This window comes from Staurois parvus, unplaced genomic scaffold (assembly GCF_062004578.1).
Source record: "Staurois parvus isolate SC_StPar_1 unplaced genomic scaffold, SC_StPar_1.0 ptg000001l, whole genome shotgun sequence".
Taxonomy (NCBI): domain Eukaryota; kingdom Metazoa; phylum Chordata; class Amphibia; order Anura; family Ranidae; genus Staurois; species Staurois parvus.
The window spans coordinates 6,367,207-6,392,639 of NW_028317797.1; the positions used below are offsets into that span (position 1 = coordinate 6,367,207).

Here is a 25,433-nt window from a genome sequence, read left to right on the forward strand (position 1 = left end):
ATAAGACCAGCTGTGATGTACTTCCACAGCCCGCACTACCTTTTGGCCACCACCAGGGGGAGACTCCACTCCAATCCAGATGGCTGACCACACACTGGCAGATACAAATCTTATATACAATCTGGTGCACTGATTAGAGTTGAGGAGCAGCTTAGCAATCACACACCCTTCTAGGGTCCCTCCAGCCATCCTACAGCTAGAACCCCGGTGTTAATCACTCTTCCACTGTCCACACACCCCCACACCAGACACACCAAAAAAGGTAGCCTGCCACCACCCAACAGTTTATCCGCAGAACGGTCTGTTGAGACACCCCACACACACACAGATCTGTTACCTTTCACAATCTGCACGCAAGCTGCCCACACGTAGTGCAATTGCATACAGATTGGCAATGAGCTTGACCAAGCGTTTAAGGGGAATAAAATACAATACAATCTAATCTCTCCAATCTAGTCAGAAAATACAAAAAATACAAGAAGACACACATCGACTATTCACTATAAAATAAAAGGGAATAAAACAGAATAAAACTTTTACCAAGATCTATCCTGCGACTGGAGCAAGCCCGAGCGTCAGCAATCCGTCAGTCAAATAGAACCGGATCCATACGAATTACCATGTCCCAATGTCCGGGTACTCAATTTATGGGGATATGGACGTGGGCGGGACATTAGTCCTCAGCCAATTGACCCTGGGGAGTGTTCCTGTACCCACCCACAGGATGTTCTTGGTGCTGACCTGCCCAAGGTCAATCGGACCAAGACCGACTTGAGTCACCAAGTCGGGGATTGGATTTCCGACACCAGCGCATCAGTCCAATCACGACAGTACCAATCATTGTTCGAATGTCGCAACCCAGCACCACCTAACCATTTCCTGCATTTTTCTGGCCTTCTACCTAAGTCACAAATACGGTTTTTATATGTCAGTGTGACCCACAGAGTGCCGTATCAGAAGGAAGTATTTTAATCTATCTGCGACTAATATTTTAGCTTTTATGAGAGATGAAAACATACCCCTTTGATGTATGTATATATACTTTTCAGAGTGTCATGAAGCCCAAACGTCTGTGTTCCCTTTTTAAACTTCAGGAAAGTGTCAAAGTCTGATTACATATAGGTGACAACATCTAATTGGCACCCAGGCATCACTTTCAGCCTGAGGAAGCTGCTCTGTCTTTTCAGATGTTAATGGGTAAGCACATGCCTTAATTCTGAACACATCTTTTATTATAACATGGAGTGCTAAATCTACATTTACGATTACATATTGCTACAGGTCACATTTCAGCTACTCAAATCTGTACATTTATGTCACACCATGTGACTGCTCTAATAGCAGACAATAGGGTGCGACTTGGCATACGATTTGCAAGTCGCATGTCATGCAAATCACATGCCAAGTCGCACTCAATGTGACCGCTATTAGAGCGTTCATATTGGTGTGGTTTAAACTTGGTCGGAGCCGCAACAATTTCTAAAGTAATGAATACACTACTTTTCATGTGATTTGCAGAGAGATCTGTGTCAGATGTCTTGCAAATTGCACTTTAAATCAGCATGTCCCCCCGAATTTGAAATCATGTGACTTCACTGTAAGTCACATGATGTGACTGTAGTCGCATCACTTCAAAATCCACTTTGATGTGACCGGGGTGACCCCCAGTCACATCAGGTGCAATTTGGCATGCGATTTGCATGCTAGGTGACTTGCAAATCGTAGGCCACGTTGCACCCTATTGTCCACTATAGGCTCTATTCACATCCAATCTGAAATCGTGCAACTTCACTGTAAGTTGCCCAATTTCCAAATCAGATTAGATGTGACTGTGGTGTTAGCCCCCGGTCACATCGGGTGCAATTTGGCATGCAATTTGCAAGTCGCAGGGCATGCAAATCGCATGCCAAGTCGCATCCAGGGTGCACGATTTCAGGTGCGATTTTGAAATTGTACCTGATATCGGATCTAACGAATGTGGATGTGAGTGTCTTAACGTAAGCGATTTGCTGCAACACAATTTCAAAAGTAGTTATTGTCTAACTTTTTCTGCATTTTGTAGCGATTTCACATATAGACTACAATAGAAATTGCAATGCAAAACACAATTGAAAATGCAATAACTCATTGGTAAATCTACAGAAAACACAGTGAAATTGCAAACAAAAAGCACAATTTTAAATCGCATCTAGTGTGAACCAAGCAGGCAATTCAGCAAAGGAAATAAATCTTTGAAGGCATGCGGTATCTGCATGCTCGAATAAGGGTCTGTTATGGATTTGGGGGGGGACTCCATGCCATTATTTTATTAATTTTTTTTTTTTTTTAAATCCTTTTCTCTCTCTCTCTCTCTCTCAGCTCTTGGTTTGACAAACCTTCCCAAGAGGGGGCGGAGTGCAAACCAGCATTATCAAATCAATTATTAGTCCAGGCCCTTATCTCATCCCATTGTTTGACATTCACATAAGGTGCAGCTTTAAAGGTGTCTGAACAGACAAGGCCTCATTCTAATTCACATTCTAGGGATCATTTAATCAGAAAGCAAAGATGCTGCCACCAGCACATGTATGTTAGTCACCCAGGGAGATCATGCAAATGCATTGCCATGGTTGGGATTCAAACCGACAGCCCTAGCGCTGTGAGGCAGCAGTGATAACCACTAATCCACTGAGCTGTTGAACACTAATCCCACCTGTATTTCTGTGGTGTGAATCAACCCTAAATCCCTGGGCAAGGTCAGTGTAACTAGCCAGATATCTCCAATGTGACACAAAAGTTGTACTATGTTGCCAATTCAGATGTATGTTGGTTCTATGTATCCCAATACAAAGGATTGCAATATTAATACAGGCGTACGTCGGTTTACCAACGCCTTTTTTTGTTTCTTCACTATAGTTTACAAGCTTAGATGTCACTTTCCCCAAAGTTACAGAAAACTTTGTATCTTTTAATAAACTAAAAGTAAACATTGTTTCCTTTAGGGATATAAAGTCAAAGAAAATAACTTTCTCTTTTAGCTGGGGGAAGTGACAGATGAATTTCTGAGCTACAGCGAAGAAAAAAAAAAAAAAAAAGAGAATTACATTTAAAAACCAGCACCATACAAACCAGCACCATGCATCACACCTTCTGAAGATATATTATCATATGAAACGCGTTAAGTAGGAGCCCCACCACCCAGAGACACCAAGCCGCCGGATTACGGAGGACCAGCGGCCATTACAACTTTGGGACTGGTTAGTAACATCGCCAGCACAGGCTATTTCCATTTGTTCTAGCACTTCATCTTTATGAGATTACTTCTTATCATATGTATGTACCTTTTTGATACATCCATTTTTTAATCACTCAATAAATCATTTATCATACTACACTATGAGACCCCCCTCCCCCCTTTTCTTTGGCTCTACCACGAGCACTTAACCCCCAGGATCTAGGTTCCATCCAATCTGGAGGATGGAATATACTTCATGACCAGACCTATTTATAAGACCCCGGAGATAGACCTCTGATTGACATCATCCTTAATCACCTATACGATCAGAGGTGGACAATTTCCAGACCAGACCAGGTTCCATCTGATGGGAGTCCCCTAAACTGGATTACATCTTTAAATGCGCATTACATTAGCGCTTCTGGTGAGTTTGCAGTCTCGCTATATTATCACAAACCACCGGATTGTGTATATTTTCCTGGCTAATCATCCACTCCCGGGTTAATTACTTTTTGGAATATCATCTATTTGAAGTGACCATTTCACATCATTTATCCACCAATTTTTAAGGTTTTTATATTGGTTCACATGAATTCAGTATTATTTCTGTGTTTTTTATCTTATTTTTATACCTATGCACTGCACTACAGTTATGTTTTTGTACCTTTAAAAAGTATTTTTGCTTATCTTATCCTTCACTCCCGCAGGCTTCCTTCTCTCCATGTGACCAGTTCTGTGAAGTCACTTCTCTTCAGTGCTTCTTCCATTGCACCCGGACATCATCATGTACAAAACCAGCAGTCTTATATTGTAAGTGAGGACATTGAGGGCCTGTCCACAACCCTGCATGTCTGAGGGAAGAGGAGATTTCTGGCTTCCAGGGGAACAAGGGATAAACTGCTTTTTAACCACTTGCCCACCGGAGGATTTACCCCCCTTCCTGACCAGGCCATTTTTTGCCATATGAAGCTGCGTTACTTTACCTGACAATTGCCCGGTCATGTAATGCTGCATCCAAATTAAATTGTTGTCCTTTTTTACCCAAAATAGAGCTGTCTTTTAGTGGTATTTGATCACCTGTGTTTTTTTCATTTTTTGTGCTATAAACAAAAACAAAACAACAAAAAAAGACCGAGAATTTTGAAAAAAAAATATATATATTTTTGACTTTTTGCTATTATACATGTCCAGAAAAAAAATGTAAAAAAATCAAATTTCCTCATATTTAGGCCAAAATGTATTCTACTACATGTCTTTGCTAAAAAAAAAATTCCAATACATGTAAATTAATTGGTTTAAGTGAAAGTTAAAGCGTTTATAAATGGCGGTATAGTTCCTGGAATTTTTTTTTTAAACTAGTAATGGCGGCGATCAGGGACTTCTAGCGGGACTGCAGCGGTCATCCTGACACTGGGGGGGGGGGGGAACTGATTTGGTGTCACTGACATCCCCAGTGACACCAATACAGTGATCAGTGCTAATAAAACCCATTGACACTGTACTAATGGTACTGGGCAGGAAAGGGTAAACATGGGGGGCGATCAAAGGGTTAATTGTGTGCTGTTTTATTACGTGGGCTGTGTCTGTGTTTCACTGTAAGCACACTGCTTTGTATGGCTATGCTGTGCAGAGCTATACAAATCAGTGTGCAGTATCTGACAGGGGAGAGATCTGTTATTTATACACAGGTCTCTCCCCCGCCGGAGATACTCGCCAATCACCGGGTGCCGGCGAGTAATCACTGGCCAGGACCCGGTGATTGACAGCTGAGGCTGTGAATGGTGGCTCAAGTAGTGAGCGCGCTCCCTACCTGGAGATGCAAAATCACGTATATATACACACACACGTGATTCTGCGCACCCCTGCCGCCCTGTAGCCTGCTTGCCATGGGGGCACCCGAGCATGTGCACTCCCCCAGCCACTGCTCCATGCTGCAGCTCAACCCCACCCTCCCTTCTCATTGGCTCACTGGCTGTAATTGACAGCCAATGAGGAGAGGGAATCTCGAGACAGCTGAGACTGCAGTTCACATTGCTGGATCAAGAGACGGCTTAGGTGAGCATTACGGGGGGGCTGGGAGGATGCTGCACAGAGAAGGTTTTTTACCTTCATGCATAAAGGTAAAAAAACTTGCGCTTTTACAACCACTTTAAAGTGTTACTAAAACCAGGACTCTGCATTCACTATATCTGGTCTTCCACGGTTCACAGAACGTGTAAAATGCAATTATTTTAGTAATTATAAACTACTAAATACTTTTTCTCATCAGCAGTATATAGCAGTCTTGTGACTTCAATCAGTATATGGTTGAGCACTGGTAAATTTTGAAGTAGGAGTTTTCATTTTCCTCTGTCATATGAGGCTACATGACCCCTGACCCTCTGTCTGGACAGTGCTGATTGGCCCTGTGCTGATCACATGTGCCCTCCCAAAACAAAAGAAAAAAAACTCTCTAGCAATACACACCGAACAGAGCATGTGCAGACTTGCCACTGTAACTATGGCAGATGGATTGGGGACAGTAAAAAAAGGGGAGGAACAGAGAAGACAGGATCAAACAGCCTTCCTACAAAATGTGGAGGATTAACCCCTTAGGTTCAAGAGCGAGTATACCAAGCATGCTTTACTTGCATATACAGAATGATTTTACCGTTGTGGGTTTAGTAAAACTAAGTAGCTGATGCTTTTTTTTTGGCTGAAATACATTCATTTTCCTGGTTGTGATTACTGTTAAACACAAGCAGGGGGGCAAACAAATCTGTGCTTTGACATTTCTGGTGCTAAAACCACTGAAATCAAGAAGTGTGATTTTGATAAACTGAAACCAAACACACTACCAAGATTCTGAGCCAAACATGGCAAATATTCAACCAAGTCGCAAACCACATAAACCCAGGTTAGATTTAAAAGAAAAAAAAAAAAGTAAATTGAGCCTTATCAATGCGTGTACACAGCTCAGCACAAAGACAAAAATAAACCACTTTAATGCACAGAGCAAAGGAGGCGGCAGAATGCGTAAAATTAAAATAGAGGCATGACAAATGATGATCCACTGTTGGCGGAGTCCAATACGGAGGAATGTGAGATCACAATGGAAATTGTTTCTGCAGGAGCCATGTTTCAGATCAACTTTGCAGAGAAACATTCAGTGAAAGATAAGCGCACACAGATCTCTTATACCCATGAGGTCTTAGGCAAGTACACATGCTGCGATTTCCACACGCTACATTTTGTCTGCATCCTGACATGATCACCACAGATAGTCACTGGCTGTGTGAACAGTCATGATTAGTCGTGGCTGCGGACAGCCTTTCATTGCATCACATGGGCTCAGCGGCAACTACTCACACACCTGTCCATTCCAACCACAAGAATCCGCAGATTCATACTGCTGGAAATCACATCATGTAAAATCGCTCGTGTGAATGGACCCTAATATTCCCATAAGCTGCTTTTCAGTTAAAGGTGGAGGCAACTGTACATTAATGTGTGCAGACTGAATTTCATTTCCCTAGAGATCAAACATGAAGATAAATGCCGCTATATTGCTTATAAAGGTTTTAAACTGAGCGTACCTTAACCTTATGTACTGACGTTTCACATTGCAAATATGAAGATATACTTCTAGGAAAACAGCCTCTGTTAGTTTAATAAATAAACTGTCGTATGTCCACTGTGTATATGTATGAGCCTTGAGCGCCAGCCTGCTTAGTCCCAGATTGCCCCATACGCTTGCAGAAAAAAAAAAGTAAACTCTCATGTACGATTACAATCTGAAGGGCTGACCCTCCCATTTTGGAGGAGCAGTCGCAGCTTTCCTGACATGACCCGAGTCACCCAGCACTCATATGTATAAACAGGGCTTTTTTCAGTTGGAACTTGGTGGAACTCCGCTCGGCCACCTCCAGCTCAGGCCCTCTGCTCCCTGCACACCTCTATCACTTGTAAACACAGAACACAGAAGTCCGGCTTTTGTGTTTACAGATGATGGTTTGTCTCCCAATAGCTCCCACAGATCTGATCTCCTGAGTGGCTCCCACTGAGTGCAGGATGGAGACAAGTAAGATGCAGGTGCCTGGGTCCAGTGTGGACATGGCTGGAGGGGAGCATCACATGGTAGATTGTACCCTCTGTGATCTCCATTTTTTTTCCCCTATTGCCCAGATGCCAATACCCCCTCTAGATGATCCCCCTGCAAGACAGAGAGGCATGCAAGCCTGCTAGCAGCTTCCTTAAAGTGGCAATCAGCATTCCCATTAGGATCTGTGTTCAACATTTACAAACAGGAGATGAATGGTGCTTGGTACATGAATGGAACAAAACTTACTGAAAGCTCTGCAAATACTTTGTCAAAGGTTGCTGTTCACACTGTTTGTGTACAAGATGAAGCCCGTGTGAAATAGGCTGTAAGCCACCATCCAGCACGATGTGCAAAACGATTAACACCGACAACCCACCCCACTACTCCATCCCCATTCTCAGAAATTAGGATTTAAAAAGTTCCCAGGTATGATATTATTGATGAGTTCAATCACTGAACAGTCAAGTCTCTTGTACATGACTACACAGTTGTAATTAAAAAAGAAAAAAAATTCTATTTACTCCTGCACCTGAATATTGATATACAGGCGTTCCAAAGATTCTGAAGTCATATAATTGATTGCCTAAAGCAGCTTGCTTTTCAGCAAGGGAGCCTCAAAGTTCCTGCGAAAAGGAAAAGCAAAGCTGCATAATATAGTATTTAGGGAACCAGCAAACGACCACGGGACTTATTAGGTCAAATAAAAACTGATATTTAATGCAGCTCATCTATTCAACCTGAGAAGTGCATGTTTTTCAAATGTTAAAGTGGAACGTCACTCTCTCAATCAATATTGACTATTTTTAATCCTTATGCTGCTAGCATTAGTAAATAGATAGGAACGTACAGTATATTGTATTTACTTGTTTAAAACTTACCAATTAGGTGACTTCTGGAGGCAATTAGTTCCACTAGATTTTAGTTAGGGGTATCAGAGTAAAGGGGGCTGAATACAAATGCAAACCACACTTTTCAGATATTTGTAAACAATTTTGAAACCCTAGTTCATTTTCCTTCCACTCCCATCAAACATTTACGTTTTTGGTTGTAACATGACAAAGTGATGAAAATTTCAAGGGGTATGAATACTGTTTCAAGGCACTGTATACACAGATCAGTGCAGTAAGGATTATGATGAGGCATGCAAGAGGCATACACATATCAGTACAGTAGGTATGATTAGGTAAGTAGGAGGTATACACAGGTGAGTAGAGTAAGGATTATGGTGAGGTATGTATGGAGGAGGTATATACAGGGAAGTAAAGTAGAACTAGGTGGTATACACAGGGGAGTAGAGTAGGGATTATGGTGAGGTATGTATGGAGGAGGTATACACAGGGGAGTAGAGTAGGGATTATGGAGAGGTATACACAGGGGAGTAGGGTAGGGATTATGGTGAGGTATGCATGGAGGAGGTATACACAGGGGAGTAGAGTAGGGATTATGGAGAGGTATACACAGGGGAGTAGGGTAGGGATTATGGACAGGTATGCATGGATGAGGTATACACAGGGGAGTAGGGTAGGGATTATGGTGAGGTATGTATGTAGGAGGTATACACTGGGGAGCAGAGTAGGGATTATGGTGACGCATACACAGGGAAGTAGAATAGGGATTATGGTGAGGTATGTATGGAGAAGGTATATACAGGTGAGTACAGCAGGGATTATGATGATGTACGGAGGAGGCATATACAGGGTAGTACAGTAGGAATAGGCGGTATACACAGGGGAGTAGGGTAGGGATTATGGTGAGGTATGCATGGAGGAGGTATACACAGGGGAGTAGAGTAGGGATTATGGAGAGGTATGCATGGAGGCCGTATACACAGGGGAGTAGGGTAGGGATTATGAGGAGGTGTGCATGGAGGCCGTATACACAGGGGAGTAGGGTAGGGATTATGGTGAGGTATGCATGGAGGAGGTATACACAGGGGAGTAGGTATTATGGTGAGGTCTGCATGGAGCAGGTATACACAGGGGAGTAGGTATTATGGTGAGGTCTGTATGGAGCAGGTATACACAGGGGAGTAGGGTAGGACTAGGAGGTATACATACACACCCAGCAATGAATGTATTGCACTCACCCCCAGGAAGGGTCCTCTTCCTATCATGGTCTCCCCCTGTGGTATGGAGTATGTAGCGCCCCCATCTGTGTCCTCCAGGTGATAGCCCTCCATAGTACACACACCGCCTGCTGTCACCACAACACTGAACTCTCCCTCCACACTGCACTCTCGCCTGCCAACACTTCCTGGTTGTGTCACCTGAGAGCCGGTCCTCCAATCACAGATCAGGGAAAACTGAAAGTAAACAGACCTCATGTGACCAGAGAGGGTCCCTGCAATGTGCAGTGATAGGACGGGGCTCCCTCTCTGTAGTGGGAAGACACGGGGGAGAAGCTTTCCACACTGCTGGATGACATTGTCCCATTAGTATCATACTGGTGTCATGCGATGCAAACACGGGGTTACATCTCCGGGCTGTGCAGAGAAATGGTTGCTGGGTGATTTCTGGTCTGCTCCTCCCTGATGTTTGTTTATTTAACCCATTCCGGATTTCTGCTGATTCATCCGTTGCCAGCAGATCTCTGAAGCCTAGAAAGTAGAGTACACACTATAAGAAACTCAGGTGAACGTTTCCGTACGAGGAAGGATCGTACGATTTCCTGCGTACACAAGTTTTGACAGACCTCTTCCAAACAAAAATTTCTGAAGGGACAAACTCCCAACATTTTTTCATACATGAACAGAACTAACGATTTTCACTTAATGTGTACAGAAAAATCGCATACGAAAGACCGCGCATGATCAGAACTAATATAATCTTCGTACAATGTGTCTACATGAAACAAGAAAGAAGCCTACAATTACTACCACTTTTGGGTACGACATTCTGCAAACAATTGAGGAAAACCAGACGATCGCTTGACCGATTTTCTTATAGTGTGTACCCTACTTAAGAGATTGCAGTCACTGCGTGACCACATATGCAGAGCGATGACAAGCCAGTAAGTTGCGAAGCGCATTAGAGTGAGGTCCTCAATGAGGCCATCTCCATTGTCATCAGAACCTGATTTCCCAACCATTTGTTAACTTACAGACAGTTTTTCAAAATCAGTTGATGTTTAACCTCTCTGGTACGGATGGTGGCTGCCCATAAAAAATATGGCTGTGGGCCAGCTTTGGAACTGCGCATGCGCAGTTCCAAAGCTGCTCAGGCTGGGGGCATGGTGACATCATGGCACTCGCTTGGCATCTTTTACAGATTGTAGGACGGGGAATGCCAGGACTGGGGGAGGACAAGAGTCTAGAATGGAGAATCAAGTAGCAAAGGAATGTGCTAGTTTTTACTCCCTGCTTTGCACATCACTGCTGTCTTTAGTTTACCAACACAGGGCTCTCTTCTGTCATTCGTTGAGCCGATCAGCAGGTTCTGGCCATAAGTCATTGGTCGGAACCTGCTGATTGGAATGTGCTGTAGCAAAGGACAGCAAAGTGGGGGCGGCGGGTGCACACAAATGCGTCCCCACCCGAAAGAGCCGGATCATGTGCATGTACTTGATCCGGCGAAGGGTGGCCAGTCTGCCACAGTATACAGTATCTGTGGAAGGCGGTCACCAAGCAGTTATGCTATCTTTGTTCAGTTTTGTGTTTGTTCTGACATTCACTTTCTCAGATTAGTATCTTATATGGTAGTAATAGTAGATCTGTAACACAAATTGATGCCCCTCTCCATGTGGCCTGATCTGCCACTATAAAGAAAGTAATTATCTGTATAGCGTGATTTATTTCTGCTTGACACAATAAACTCAGAATGAACTTAGAACTTAGAGCAAGTGAGCAACATGTGTTTTCTGTTCTGCTCTTGATACAGATACTGCAGACTGCATCTTTTTCATACCTCACCCTCAGATCACCGATAATCCTGTAACACTAACATTTGAAGCATTCCATGTAATACTCAAGATCGGGAGACTCAGCTGTTGATGGCCACCTTAAGGCTCCAAATAAACCTAATGTTCCTAGGCTTAGTCAAACCCTTAAGAATAAGAACAGACATGGAGATTTTAAGAATACATATTGTCATAGGAACAAAGATGACCATAGTAGAAGATTTCCAGAATCTTAAAAAAAAAACAAATCATGGGGTTTCTCCAAAGAAAGTTCAAACATTGTTTCTCTGATATGCCTCCCATGCTTCCATGAATACTCAAGGAATTCAGTAGAAACCTACTAGCTGGTGTAGTAAATCATTTTATGCCAGGTGATGACTATACACAAATTAAAGTCTCTAAATCTAAAAAAGAGGAATACATGACACCAAAGAAGACACTGGGCCTGACTTTGGTGTCATGAAATAGAAAGCCTATTGTCTACAGCATGTAACTATATTCCCTACGCACACATTCCTGGAAGTATGGATCATCAATGGAGGGTGCTCTAGTGACTATCAGCTTGGACTTGAAACATCATAGGCAAATGTACATATTCGCCAGCACACCACGGATCTCAATATGGTCCAAAAAAGGTTTTTATTCCAAAAAGATCACTTCACAAAGGAATGTGCAACATTTCGGAGCCACACAGGACCCCTTCGTCACATGCCTGACGAAATGTTGCACATTCCTTTGTGATGTGATCTTTTTGGGATAAAAACCTATTTTGAATCATATTGAGATCCGTGGAATGCTGGTGAATATGTACCTTTGCCTATTGTCTACAGCAGTCGTCTCCAAACTGGGTCGGGGGCCAGAAGCGACCCTTTGCTTGTCTTTGTCCAGCCTTTAAGGCACTATTGAAGGCACTGAAGGAACTATTCCTCCCAATGACACCAGCGATGGGGCACTATTCCTCCCACTAATACCAATGATGGGGCACTATTCCTTACCCTGATACCAACAATGGGGCACTATTCCTCCCACCAATACCAATGATGGGGCACTATTCCTTACCATGATACCAACAATGGGCACTATTCCTTCCACCAATACCAATGATGGGGAATTCTCTACTTACACTGGTCACAGTCTGGCCCCCTCAAAGTCTGAAGGACAATAAACTGTCCCTTTGTTTGGAAAATTTGGAGACCCTGGTCTACAGTGATTATATTCAATCAATTATTTCTCCAGGGTAGGTTGAATACAAGAAGGGCGGAGGCCTGATGCAATCCACTCCATGTTTATTATTTCCAGTTCCTCTTGCCCCATAGTTTCTCACCCTGAGTTATTATGGTACAGTGCTGTCATTTAACTAAGAAGAAAAACAAGCTGGGTGGTTGTAGTATTAGAAACAGTAATTATCAGAAAAAACAATGTAACGTCATATATTGATCATATTGTATAGTGTTTATGGATCCTTCAGATTGAAATCATATTTTTTATCAGTAAAACAACGAGGCCTTAGGGGTCTTTCACACTCTTGGGAATGCTTACCACCCTCTGAAAAGCGATCAGCGGTGGATTTTTTTAACAGAAGGCAGGATGGTAGTGACTGGCAGATGTTTAGGAGCTGCTACTGTCCCACCTCCTGATACCTGATCTTTTCTTTAGGTTTTCGTAATTGCTGAATGGCAATTTATATTGCAGAATCACCCTGCAACTGTGAGCCAAGTGTTCAGCACGTGGTTGCAATTTGGTCCCATTGATACCAATTGGCGTGATGAATAAGCCATGACCGCGGCACGCGTACAGCCATGTTAGGCTGTAATGTCAGAATTCCAGTGAGCAGCCAGGGGAGTGGTAAAACCTTAGCCAACTGTCTGCCCCCCCCCCCCCATCTGCCAGTGTGAAAATGATTGTGTTTTTAATGGAAATTGTATGTTTTCTTAAATATGAAGGATGTGGGAGTATTGAAGAGTGGAATTTTTACTGTGGGCTCATTCATACCCAGGCTGGTGTGCATTCTGTACAGGAAGTGGGGGACGGTGCAAAAAAATGGAGGTAAATAGACATGGTATGAAGGAGCCCTTATGTGGAGATATCTGGGATACACATTGTAAAGGTGGTGACATCAGAGAGTCTATATTTTACAGAGACTTTATTATACCAAGAACGTGATATGTTTTGTAAGGACAGTTTTATATCCGGAGTTACACATTGCAATCCATTTGTACACTTATAGAGAATTTCAATCATTGTTACTTGTTTATTTATTTATTTATTTAGTCTTTTTGAGTTTATTTCACATACCTTTTTATATATTATATATTTCACATACATAAGCTTCTGTTTTTGAGGGCAATCTTTTTTTTCTCAACAAAATGGCTGCGCCCAGCCAGAGACTCATCACCGGAAGGATGCTTGTTCTTTAGTGTTTGAGCAATCTGCCTTTACAACCAATGCAGTCTGTCCATGGCAAATTGCCGCTGCCTGCCTGAGCCCTAATACAGGACAGATTGTTCTCTAGTGTTGTAGATGGGGTAAGGAAACTCAGGGAATGCTGGGAGGGATAGTAATGTGTGTAGAGATGTAGATGGGAGAGGAAGGGGTGCATACAGTGAAGGAAATAAGCATTTGATCCCCTGCTGATTTTGAATGTTTGCCCACTCACAAAGAAATGATCAGTCTAAAAATCGAATGGTAGGTGTATTGTAACACTGAGACAGAATAGCAACAAAAAATTCAAAAGAAATGCATGTCTAACAAATGATGCACTGATTTGCATGTTCATGAGGGAAATAAGTATTTGATCCCCTTCACAAAACATGACTTAGTACTTGGTGGCAAATCCCTTGTTGGCAATCACAGAGGTCAGATGTTTCCTGTAGTTGGCCACCAGGTTTGCACACATCTCAGGAGGGATTTTGGCCCACTCCTCTTGGCAGATCCTCTCCAAGTCATTAAGGTTTGGTGGCTGACGTTTGGCAACTCAAACTTTCAGCTCTCCACAGATTTTCAATCGGATTAAGGTCTGGAGACTGGCTAGGCCACACCAGGATCTTAACGTGCTTCTTCTTGAGCCACTCCTTTGTTGCCTTGGCCGTGTGTTTTGGGTCATTATCATGCTGGAACACCCATCCATGACCCATTTTCAATGCCCTGGCTGAGGAAAGAAGGTTCTCAGCCAAGATTTGACAGTAGTTCTGGGATGATTCCTCACTGTTCTCATGATTATTGAAACTCCACGAGGTGAGATCTTGCATGGTGCACCAGACCTAGGGAGACTGACAGTTGTTTTGTGTTTCTTCCATTTGCGAATGATTGCACCAACTGTTGTCACCTTCTCACCAAGCTGCTTGGCGATAGTTTGGTAGCCCAGTCCAGCCTTGTGTAGGTCTACAATCTTGTCCCTGACATCCTTGGACAGCTCTTTGGTCTTTGCCATGGTGGAGAGTTTGGAATCTGATTGTTTGATTGCTCCTGTGGGCAGGTGTCTTTTATACAGGTAACAAAATGAGATTAATAGCACTCCCTTTAAGAGACTGCTTCTAATCTCAGCTTGTTACCTGTATGAAAGACACCCGGTAGCCAGAAATCCTGCTGAATGATAGGGGATCAAATACTTATTTCCCTCATGAACATACAAATCAGTGCATAATTTGTTAGACATGCATTTCTTTTGAATTTTTTGTTGCTATTCTGTCTCTCAGTGTTACAATACAACTACCATTCGATTTTTAGACTGATCATTTCTTTGTGAGTGGGCAAATATTCAAAATCAGCAGGGGATCAAATACTTATTTCCTTCACTGTATCTCCCAACTGTCCCTGATTTTGAGGGACTGTCCCTCATTTGAAACAAAGTCCCTCTATCCCTCTTTCCTCTTCATTTGTCCCTCGTTTTGGTCTGATCTATATAGTTGTATATAAAATGCACTATTTATCTAACAAATATGTTATATAATACTAAATCTTTCATCCAATTTGTAAATTTACAAAGCCAATATAAAAGAATAGTAGTGGTCAAAAAACTACTTGTGGGTTTAACCAACAATTTTTTTGTGTAATTCTCTTTTAAGAGGGGCGTGGCAGGGGGTGTGTCCTCTTTTTCTAATAGGTGTCCTTCGTTCCCATCACAGAAAGTTGTGAGGTATGGGGTGGGAAGGATAGTGGTGGTTATAGATGGGGTATTGCAGGGATATCCATTATAATAGAGGAGAAATATTGGAGGGGGAGGATAGAGGAGGGTGATAGAGCACAGATAGTCTGTCTCTTAGGATTGTATTATACAGATTGGCGGAGATATAGGTCAGATGGGGGGAAATGATGGAGGAGAGCTAGGAGGAGGAGAGGACAGATATGAAAACAATCTAATATGTATATCTATTATACGATCAGAGAGATGATATCAGTGCCAGGAATTAAATGGAAAGGTGCCACAAATATCAAAAAATTATTTTTCCTGTATTGGGTCACATAGGGGATGATGCCGGTCACACCCATGATGGTGTGCATGCAATTTTGCACGTGGCATACAGAGCAGCCATATGTGTGACAATTAAATTATAACCTGCTGTGCAAAGAAATACAACTAAACAAAGCAGCCAGCACCAAGGAACAGGGCACACTATACAATTCACCAATATTTGATTAAGTGCAGCGCTATTTACAGAAAGGAAACAATACTCAGAAGCATGCTGCACGGTGACATGAGGTGCCTCCCAGTGCACTGCAGTAAAATTCTACATGGCTGCAATTTACCACAGCTCACTGCACCTCCCGGCTGCATTGTTTGGTGAACGGGGCACATAGAAAACAACTGTTTACCATACAGGCTAGTTTGATTGCAGCTTTAGGGTAGACTACAAACCCTAAGGGCGTGTTTACAACACAATCTCTGCATTCCCTCTGCATTTCTGCATACGTGTTTTAGTGCGTTTTTTAAAATAACTTTTTCATTTGTGTTTATTTTCTTTACTGAACTGCACTTACACGTGCTTGTGCATGTCCATGTGTGTGTGTGGTGCTTTTGTGTGCATTTGTGCACGTTTGCAGTCAGTTTCCTCACAGTTACATGTTTTTAAGGCATTTTCTGATGTGATAAAATGCAGCATGCTCCCCCCCTCCCCCTTTTTTTTTAATGCACATTAAAGCACTGAAGTGGTGTAAACTAGGCTCATTTAAATACAGTCATTTTATTTAAATTTTATTTTACAGTTAGTCTGGTTGAAAAAAGACACAAGTCCATCTAGTTCAATAAAAGGGAAAAAAATGATACAATCCTACAGTATTTTATCAAACAGTTGGGCAATATATGGTGTTCTTGTGCATTAAAATTTAAAAAAACGGTATTTTTTCCAAAAAATGTGCATTTGAAAAATCGCTGCGCAAATACTGTGTAACACAAAAAATTGCAACACCCACTATTTTATTCTCTAGGGCCTCTGCTTTAAAAAATGTATAATGTGTGGAGGTTTAAAGTAATTTTCTAACAAAAAAAAAGTTTGTTTTCTTTCAAAATTTTTGTTCTTTTTTTGTTTATAGCACAAAAAATAAAAATAGCACAGGTGATCGAATACCACTAAAAGAAAGCTCCATTTGTGGGAAATAAAAGAACATCAATTTCATTTGGGTGCAGTGTTGCATGACCACGCAATTGTCAGTTAAAATAACACAGCGCTCTATCGCAAAAAAATTGCCTGGTCAGGAAGAGGGGTAAATCCTCTGGAGGGCAAATGGTTAAAAAAGAGAATTTATGACCATGTACACATCATATTAGGATATAAAAACATAGTGTATCCAAGCACTTCTTCTTAAAACAAAGATCCTTCATCTTTACAATTCTGGGTTTTGGAAAAATACAAAAACTATTGGAGAGGTAGACACAAAATCAAAACCCTCAGTCAAAAGGAATCTCAGAAGGAATGTATTTAATGAAAACACTTACAGCTAAAGGCTTGAACATTGAGTTCAATATAATCTGTTCTATCAATGATTTATAAATATACAGTTATGTCTTTGTCCACAAGATGGCAGTAGTAGTAGGGACATACATACACGATTATTCACATCATTTGGTCTTTTCCATTCCTTATACACTTCCATTCTTTTTCCATTAGGGTACTGCAATTCACAATGTACATGTTATCATTTTCAATTTTGGTTAGGTTTATATATATATATCTATAGATATATATAGATATATTGTACATTGTACTATCAGGAGCACCTACGTGTTTGCTTGCAGTCTCTTCTGCGTTTTGGGACTTTATATTCTATATGTGCACCTGTGCGTTGACATATAGTGCTGTCTGGACATTTATGGTTTTTGCATGTACATTTATTATGATCTACGGGAGAGATTACACTATTTAATATTGTATTGGTCACAGTTGTTGTGTCTTTACCCCCCGAGGGGTCAGGGGAGGTTGGTTTGCTTATTGGTTTTCCATTTGGAAAAGGGTCCACGTTTAAAGCTACAGGTTCTACCTGTTTCACTTTTTGCACCACCTCATTAGATCCGATTGGATCAGCACTTTGTATGTTCACTTCACTTTTATGCATCATTTATACATCTTTTGCTGTTTATATGTACTTTTTATCTGCATTATATTGCTAGCGCTTCACCATTTTTATCATTGTTTTTTACCTAGTGAAGTCAGGTCAGGTGACAGCAGCTTCCTTGTAGCTCTCTCCATTTAAAGCGCAGGAGGTCTTACTCACTTTTATATATTGTACATTGTTTTTAGTGTTATAGTTACTTTGGTATATTTTTATAAGTAAGCAATTTTTATCCCTTGGTATTTGTGTAATTATTTATAACCCCAGTCCTTGTACATATCCTACAGTGCAGTAGTATAGTGGTCCCACTAATAGCACTATTCATATTATTACGATGTGACAAAGTGTAGAACTCAGGCCCCTTTCACACTGACGGTCCGATTGGGTTTGCCTGTCAGTTTTTAAGGCGGACCCAATCCGACCATCCATAGCTCTCTATGGAGCGACAGGTGTCCACTGACACCTGCTGGCATCTGATCGGATCTTGTACGCTAAAAACAGATGGATGGGGATCCATTTCCCATCCATCTGGGGTACTAGATGATAGATGGATTGGATGACAAATTCGTTTCCATCCGACCTTCCCACAGAAAACAGCGGCTTTTTAATTTGCAATTAGTGTCAGTAGAAAAAAATTATTTTCTGATCCCCATGGCTCAGTATCTAGCCTAGTCAGTGCTTCCACGTAAGAGCTAAAAAACTAATTGACTATTTATACACTGACACTAATTGCAATTTAAAAAGCCACAGATGTGGGACACTAACCTCTAATTGGCATTTTAACCCGTGTGTGTCACCTTGTGTGTCTGTACCAAGGCCAAACATTCCAGGGTTTGTAAACTTTTGATCTGGACCATTTGGGTGATTTCTGTTATCATTATGATTTAAAAAGGAGCCAAACAACTATTTGATCATAAATGGCTTCATATGATCATCATCCTTCAATAAAAGAGCATTTTTTGGCATGATCAGTCATATTTTCAATATCAATGCCAAAATGTCACAATTTCTGCCAGGGTATGTAAACTTTTGAGCACAACTGTACCTGCACATCCAGGAGAGTGGAGCCAGTGATCCATTCAACTCACTGGGATTACCCTGTTCCTAAAAGTGGCAAAAGGCAAAGCTAGACCTGATTATTTGTTGGGTCTATTCTCTAAGGTGAGTGCATATGGTGTAAGGTGACGGATATCACAGCATGTGAGATGTTATATTAGAAGAAAACATAGTTGCATGATTTTTTTCATTATGAAATTTGGGACGTCATAGAAGAGTTATGATTGTGTTTTTATTTATCTATATGTACTTTTGATTTTCTTCAGTTATTAATATGTATATGACACCAAATATTGCTTATTTTTGGCGTCATTTTATATTCACTGAAGTTATTAGAGATATACATTCAGGGAGATAAGCGCCACATTTTTTATTTTTTTGTTACCAGGTGAGGGCACATACCATCCAGTGTGTTTAGCTCCACTCTGTGTGCCTGTTCCACCTTACACAGTGTAGAAAGGCCCAGGATGTCTGGTATGTTGTGTGAGCACATGGATGGGAGAAGGCCCGGTATGTAAGACTCTGGGAGACATATGATGCACAAGTTGTTTCTCCTGGATTTGCTTTCCAAGTCTTCTACCCTGTTAACCAGGATTTGTCTGCACATCCAAGGTTGCAGATGTCTTTCTCACCCATCTCACAAGGTAAATATGCAATTCTCCACTTCTGACAGCTTTTGTGGCTGGGCTATCAAATCATGGCAGAGGAACTGTATCCAGTTGACAGGTCTTGTATAGTTAGTTTGAGGAGTCTCGCTGATGCTGCAATATTGATGTGGTTGTGCTTCTAGTCAGTGTCCTCCTTAGAGAATGGGGGATCTGTGTCTGTCTGTGTTTGTAAATCTGGAGTGACAGGCATGTGGAGCTGTGAACTTGCCTTGCTGGTGTGGTGTCAGGACCAGGATATGAACCCATAACCTCTCCTGCATCCAACAGTGGCTCTTCTGGCTGAGCCACCTGAGATGCTGGACAGATCCCCATCTTATCCTTTGGACTTTCTTGCCTTGTTTCTTGTTTCTGGGGAACCTTGAACTCTTTGCTCCTTCATGAACTTCCTTATATAAGCCATGTCTCTGCACACATTATTGTGGAGCTGTCCATTTCTCCACTACCACTTGTTACCAACCTTTGGCTTGTTCCTCGACTTCACTTCCACTTGATCCCAACCTGCAACCACTTGTTACCAACCTTTGGCTTGTTTACTGACTACTTTTCTGCTTGATCCTTACATGTTATATCTGCTACTGGACCCCTGCTCTCTTGGTGGAGAGTTCCTGAGGACAGCAACCTGATACTAACATGCAGCAAAACCCATCTCCACCATCAGGAGCTCTGGTGAATACAGGTTAGTGCTTAGACCCTGGACCTTGGGTGAGCCTGTGTCATGCACCAGAGTGACCTGCTTGTTTGCTTATCCTGTTGGTCAGTGGGAGCTTCTCTAATGCTATAGCTACTGATCTTCAAGTATGACCCCTGACTGTGAAATCCATCTCCACCATCAGGTTACTGCTTAGACCCCGCACCTCAAGTGAGCCCCCATCATCTGCCAGGGTGAGCTGTTTGTGAACCTATTCAGCTGGTTGATGGGAGCCTTCCTACTGCTATAGCTACTGGTCTCTGAGCCTGACCCCTGACCTTGACTTGCAGGTTTACCTACCATTAGAGTGGGAGAAAGAACATGCCTTCTCCAAAAATGTATCCATCACCCACCAGGTGTTCATTCAGTGGGCACAGGGGATGACTGCAGGAAGGGAAGATGAACAAGCTGGTTTTACTTTTTTTTTTCTCCCCAGGATTACCAGGGCTCCTCTCCCCAGTGACTACTAGATCAGGCAACGAAACTGGAAGTCAAGCAGCAGGACATTTTTAATGATGGAGAATTGGCTGAAATGTACTAGAGAAAAAGTGTACAGGTACAGGGTTTACTATAAGAACCAAGAGACCACAGATGACACAGTAGTGTAAAATTGTCCAGCTGCAGGAATTTAAATGAGGTAAGCTAGGTCAAAGCTTACTGGAGACGAAGCATATGCTGGGTTTTTGGAGTTAAGATACTGCAGAGGAATAATAGACCTAACTGGTGTAATTCCAACTCTCACTCTATCTATGTGGATAGGCAGATGCATCGAATGTGAGTGAAATAATACAAGGTGGTTTAGGTGCCCACTCTTCTTGCACTTAGCTTTTTTTCTTTCAAATGATACAGTGGCATGCTGTGAACAAAAGGCAGCTCACACCAGGGTCAGTAACAATTAAATGCTAAGCTTTCAGTTCCCCAAACATAAATACAAGACCCTAGCAACAAAAAATTAAAAGGAGCAGCTTGCTATGTGGAGGACAGCATGCAGAGGCGACTGATAAAAAAAACATGAAATAGTAAAAACAATGTGAAAAATTCACCATACAAAAATATATTCCTCCACCCATCACCATTAAAACTTAACAATGTTGTCAATATAAAACCAAGGAATCAGGACTGAAGGTGACTTAAAAGCAATGTCTAACCATCAGCAATTCTGTGTATTAGACTTCATAAACCTCCGCTCAAACCTGAGCATATGAAGCTGAGCATATAAAGTTTAACAATGTATCCGCTGGAAAGGAGGAAAATGACAAGACATAGTGCTGAGGGTGGCAACTCCTTTGTAACAATGAATTGAACTAAATCTAATTAATGCAAAAGAACATATATAATGTATCAAAAGAACAGCGATAATACACAGGAGATGTTTAAGAATGGCAGGAGTAGGATTAAGAGCTGAGTAGATGTGATTAGCAGATTATTACTGGCAAATTGAAAAGTATCGAGGCGGCAGGATGCAACTAAGAAAAGGAAAGACCTACTAGAACAACTGAACTTTATTAGGGGTTAATCAGAGGCGCTTTAAATGATTGCAGGTGTGTACTGACTCCTATTTAACATGATTTTGAATGTGATTGCTTAATTCTGATCACGGCTACATCCCTAGTTATAAGAGGGTGTGCACACTTCTGCAACCACATTATTTTCGTTTTTTATGTTTGACCCCCCCCTCCTAAAAGATTTATCTTTGTCTCATTTTTTCACATCACAGAAACCTGACATTTTAACAGGGGTGTGTAGACTTTTTTCCCTAAAATTAACTCACAGGTCTATGCTTTGGGTACTGTGATCCACACCCTATACGATAAAATGGTGGACTTGAACTCTGCTCCTTTCCCTTTTTTAAGGTGCTGCTGTGTTTTCAGTATTGCCTTAATATTTTTTGACAGAAGCAACTGATAATCTCATCCACAAAAGACAAAAAAGCCCCCAATATGAAGAACAAAAAGGTCAGCAAAGAGGATGTTTGTGCAAGGAGATAGAAATCAGAATTAAAGTACAATGTCCTAACTGTGTACAGTTTGCCAGCTTTCCATATGCTTTTCCTACAACAGTTTCTAATTCACTGACACTATGGGGTTGATTGACTAAAACTAGAGAGTGCAAAATCTGGTGCAGCTCTGCATAGAAACCAGTTGGCATCCAGGTTGTATTGCAAAGCTTAACTGAACAAGCTGAAATTAGAAGCTGACTGGCTACCATTCACAGCTGCACCAGATTTTGTACTCTTTAGGTTTTAGGCTAGGTTCACACCTATGCAGGTTACGTTTGAGCCGTTTCTGCATTGCGTTTTGCGTTATTGCACTTGCATTTTTGCCTCATTTTTGATGCGTTTTGCTTTTTTTAAAGTGTTACATTTTTCTTGTTGCTAGGAAGATTTTAAACGCAAAACACATTAAAAACGCAGCAAAAACACAATACATGCTTTTCTGCAGCATTCCCATTGAAGTCTATAAAACCAAAAAGGCAAAGTTTTCACTGACCCAAAAATCACTGACCCTTTCCAAAAAACACATCAGGTGAAAACGCAGAGATGTGAACCTGTCCCATAGGAACTCATGTTAAATGGACTGTACTGCATTTCTACAAAATGTAAAACGCTGCAGAAAATGCTTAGGTGTGAACCTAGGGTAAGTAAATTAACCCCTGTTACTTCCCTGTACCACACCTTTTATAGTGAAGGGGTTGATTTGTTCAAAATACCCCTATTGGCCCTTTTTTAGCCTAGTGGCCATAGTTCAAGGGCCACTCAGTGCATTATCAAAAAACCTTTTTCTTGAGCAAATCCTCATAAGTATTCACCAGGGCTCTAAATTTCAAATCTGTGGGATTCATTGCAAACCAAAACCTCATCCCTACTTTTTAGCTTGATGCTGTTACATTACTACTGTGTGCTGTAGAGACATAGGGCAGGAGGAACCACCAAGCACAGAAGATCGACACTTCCTTCGCCTTTTAAAGAAACCCCAACAGACACTCCTTCTTCATCAAAACAGTATTTGACAGTGCAGGCAGTGAGAGCGGTAAGGATTTATTTTATTTTTTATAGGAACATCTTTAAAGGATAAGTTCACATTTTGCTAAAACATAATTGCATATTTTTTGCAGTTTAAAAAAATGTACATTTATTATTTTATGTTGTAGGCGCCTGTAAACCATTGCACAAGTGATCAGGAGATCACTGGTGCCATGTAGGTCTCCTGCAGACCTGTCAGTATATATGCTTGTCCGTATGGGATGTACAGGCAAGCAGATATATTGACAGGAAAATTCAATGAACTACCACGGCTCTCCACAGCGCTGTGGTCGTTCTTTGAGAACTACAAGCCGACAGCTGCTAAAGCTGCAATTTCTCATTCACAGGGCACTGTGAATGAGTGGATGTAGTCGGACAGGTGGGGCCCCGCATGGCCATGTTTTTGTAAAATTTTTACAAGAGTAGATCCCCCGCTAGCTGTCAAAGCAGGGGAGCGGGGGAGGGGGGGAATGGATCAGGGGCCAGTCTATTCATAACATGTTACATGTTAAATATGGGTGTGACATGTAACATGTTATGAAAGATGAACTTATCCTTTAAAGTTATTTTTTTTTATTATACCAAATTGTGAATAGATAGGTGCTTACTCAATAAAACATGTTAAATAGTTACAAAGTGCTTTCACAACAACATAAGAATATTTAGAGTCTTTGCTGCAACAGGAATGAGTGCACTGGGCATGTGCTGTTTTTCAAACAGGAAATTTCTCTTCTGAATGGATGTGGACACCCAAGATTTCAATAAGCAAGGAGGTGGTTACCAACTTTTTTAACAGTGAAGCCTGACTGGTTGAAAACTCCTTCTGATGGCTGAACAACAAATGTGAAGCTATCTGGAGCACTATCCATCTTAAGGACATTTGGAGATTTATCTTAGGAAGAGCCTGGAATTAGGAATCTATCCATTATTCGTTTGCCCAGAGTTATTTAACCACCCATCTGTGTTCCTTGGGTAACTACTCATAAAAAGGAAACCAGGAGGCCCATTCCGTGGGAGCCTGCAGTTGGGTATCTACACATTGCTTGACCGTAGAGCATTATTGGACCACCTTAACAGGGGTCAGTCATTTCTGGTGAGTAGGGAATTCATCTGTTGCACACATGTGGTGGAAAAGAAAATGTATTTGATCGATGGGATACCTTCCTATGAGATTGATATTCACTATCTATATTTAATATTTCTTTTGGGACTGTAAGTTATCTCATTTATTATTCTTATGTTGTTGTGGGAGCACTTTGTTATTATTTGGCACATGTTTTATTGAGTAAGTTCCTATCTATTCATGAACAAGTGTTTATAAATTCAGGCCGGCATCACTGATATTTGGATAATATTTACACTTTTATCTGATTTTTTAGGCGCCACAATATTGCTTTGTATACGTATGGTTTTTTTTATGTTAATTTTTTTTAATAATCAGGTAAATGTGTAATAAATATTTACAGGTGGCACGTTCTAAGCTAATGTTTGCTCAGCTTATTTTACAACAGTGCTGTGAAACAGCCTTGTATCAGAGAGAAAGAGTGACATTAGATTACACAATCTGTTGTAAATCTACTGTATAATAATTATAATTCTCATTTAACAAAGATGCATATATATATATAATTTACAAAATGTGGCGTAAGGGTTGATATAGCTATGGAACTAATAATCCATTAGCATACATTTTTTAAACTCTTCTGGATTGGCATGAAGATTATTTATATGGAAAACCTTGGTTCACTAAGCAATATAATTGTGATAATGACATCTACTGTATGTGGGCTGCTCCAGCTCTGTTTTCATGTTTTTAATATGAGAAGATATTGCTTTTTCTCTATTTTTCACAAGTTGTCACATTTGATATTAAACCAATGTGTGTTGCACAGTTTTTATTTACAATAAGTTTTATTAATGAATAGTCAAAAGAAATACAAGAACAAGCATATTCTGAAAGACCATCAAAATAGTGCACTAGTGGTTCAGAATCAAAAGTACAAAACTGGGTTCATAGTGAACCGATAAATGTCCAGGCATAGTGCAGGTAAGAACATAATGGTTGTGCACACCAAGTATATATGGAACAAAGATCATTAATGAGAGAGGGCACAAAAATACTCAGTGCAACAACTGAGGGCTGATGAGACACTCTCTGTACAACCAGCAGTATAAAAGAAATGGGACCATAAAAAACCAACCAAGTGGGACCACAATGTGTAACTGGTAGTGCTGGAGGAAAAACTAAAGAGCAGGAAAAAAGG

General features: G+C 41.2%; 1 protein-coding gene across 2 annotated transcripts in view; it reads right to left on the reverse strand.

The window, feature by feature from the left end:
* Nucleotides 1-9,735, reverse strand: part of APLF (aprataxin and PNKP like factor) — a 314,793-nt gene extending 305,058 nt beyond the window's left edge. The window contains exon 1 of one of the 2 annotated variants that reach the window (XM_089688811.1): nt 9,382-9,735. In XM_089688811.1, coding sequence (XP_089544937.1) covers nt 9,382-9,618 — 237 coding nt within the window. In that variant the 5' untranslated portion in view covers nt 9,619-9,735. The remainder of the gene's footprint in view (nt 1-9,381) is intronic. The other variant, XM_089688261.1, reaches the window with a different exon arrangement.
* Nucleotides 9,736-25,433: the final 15,698 nt, after the last annotated feature.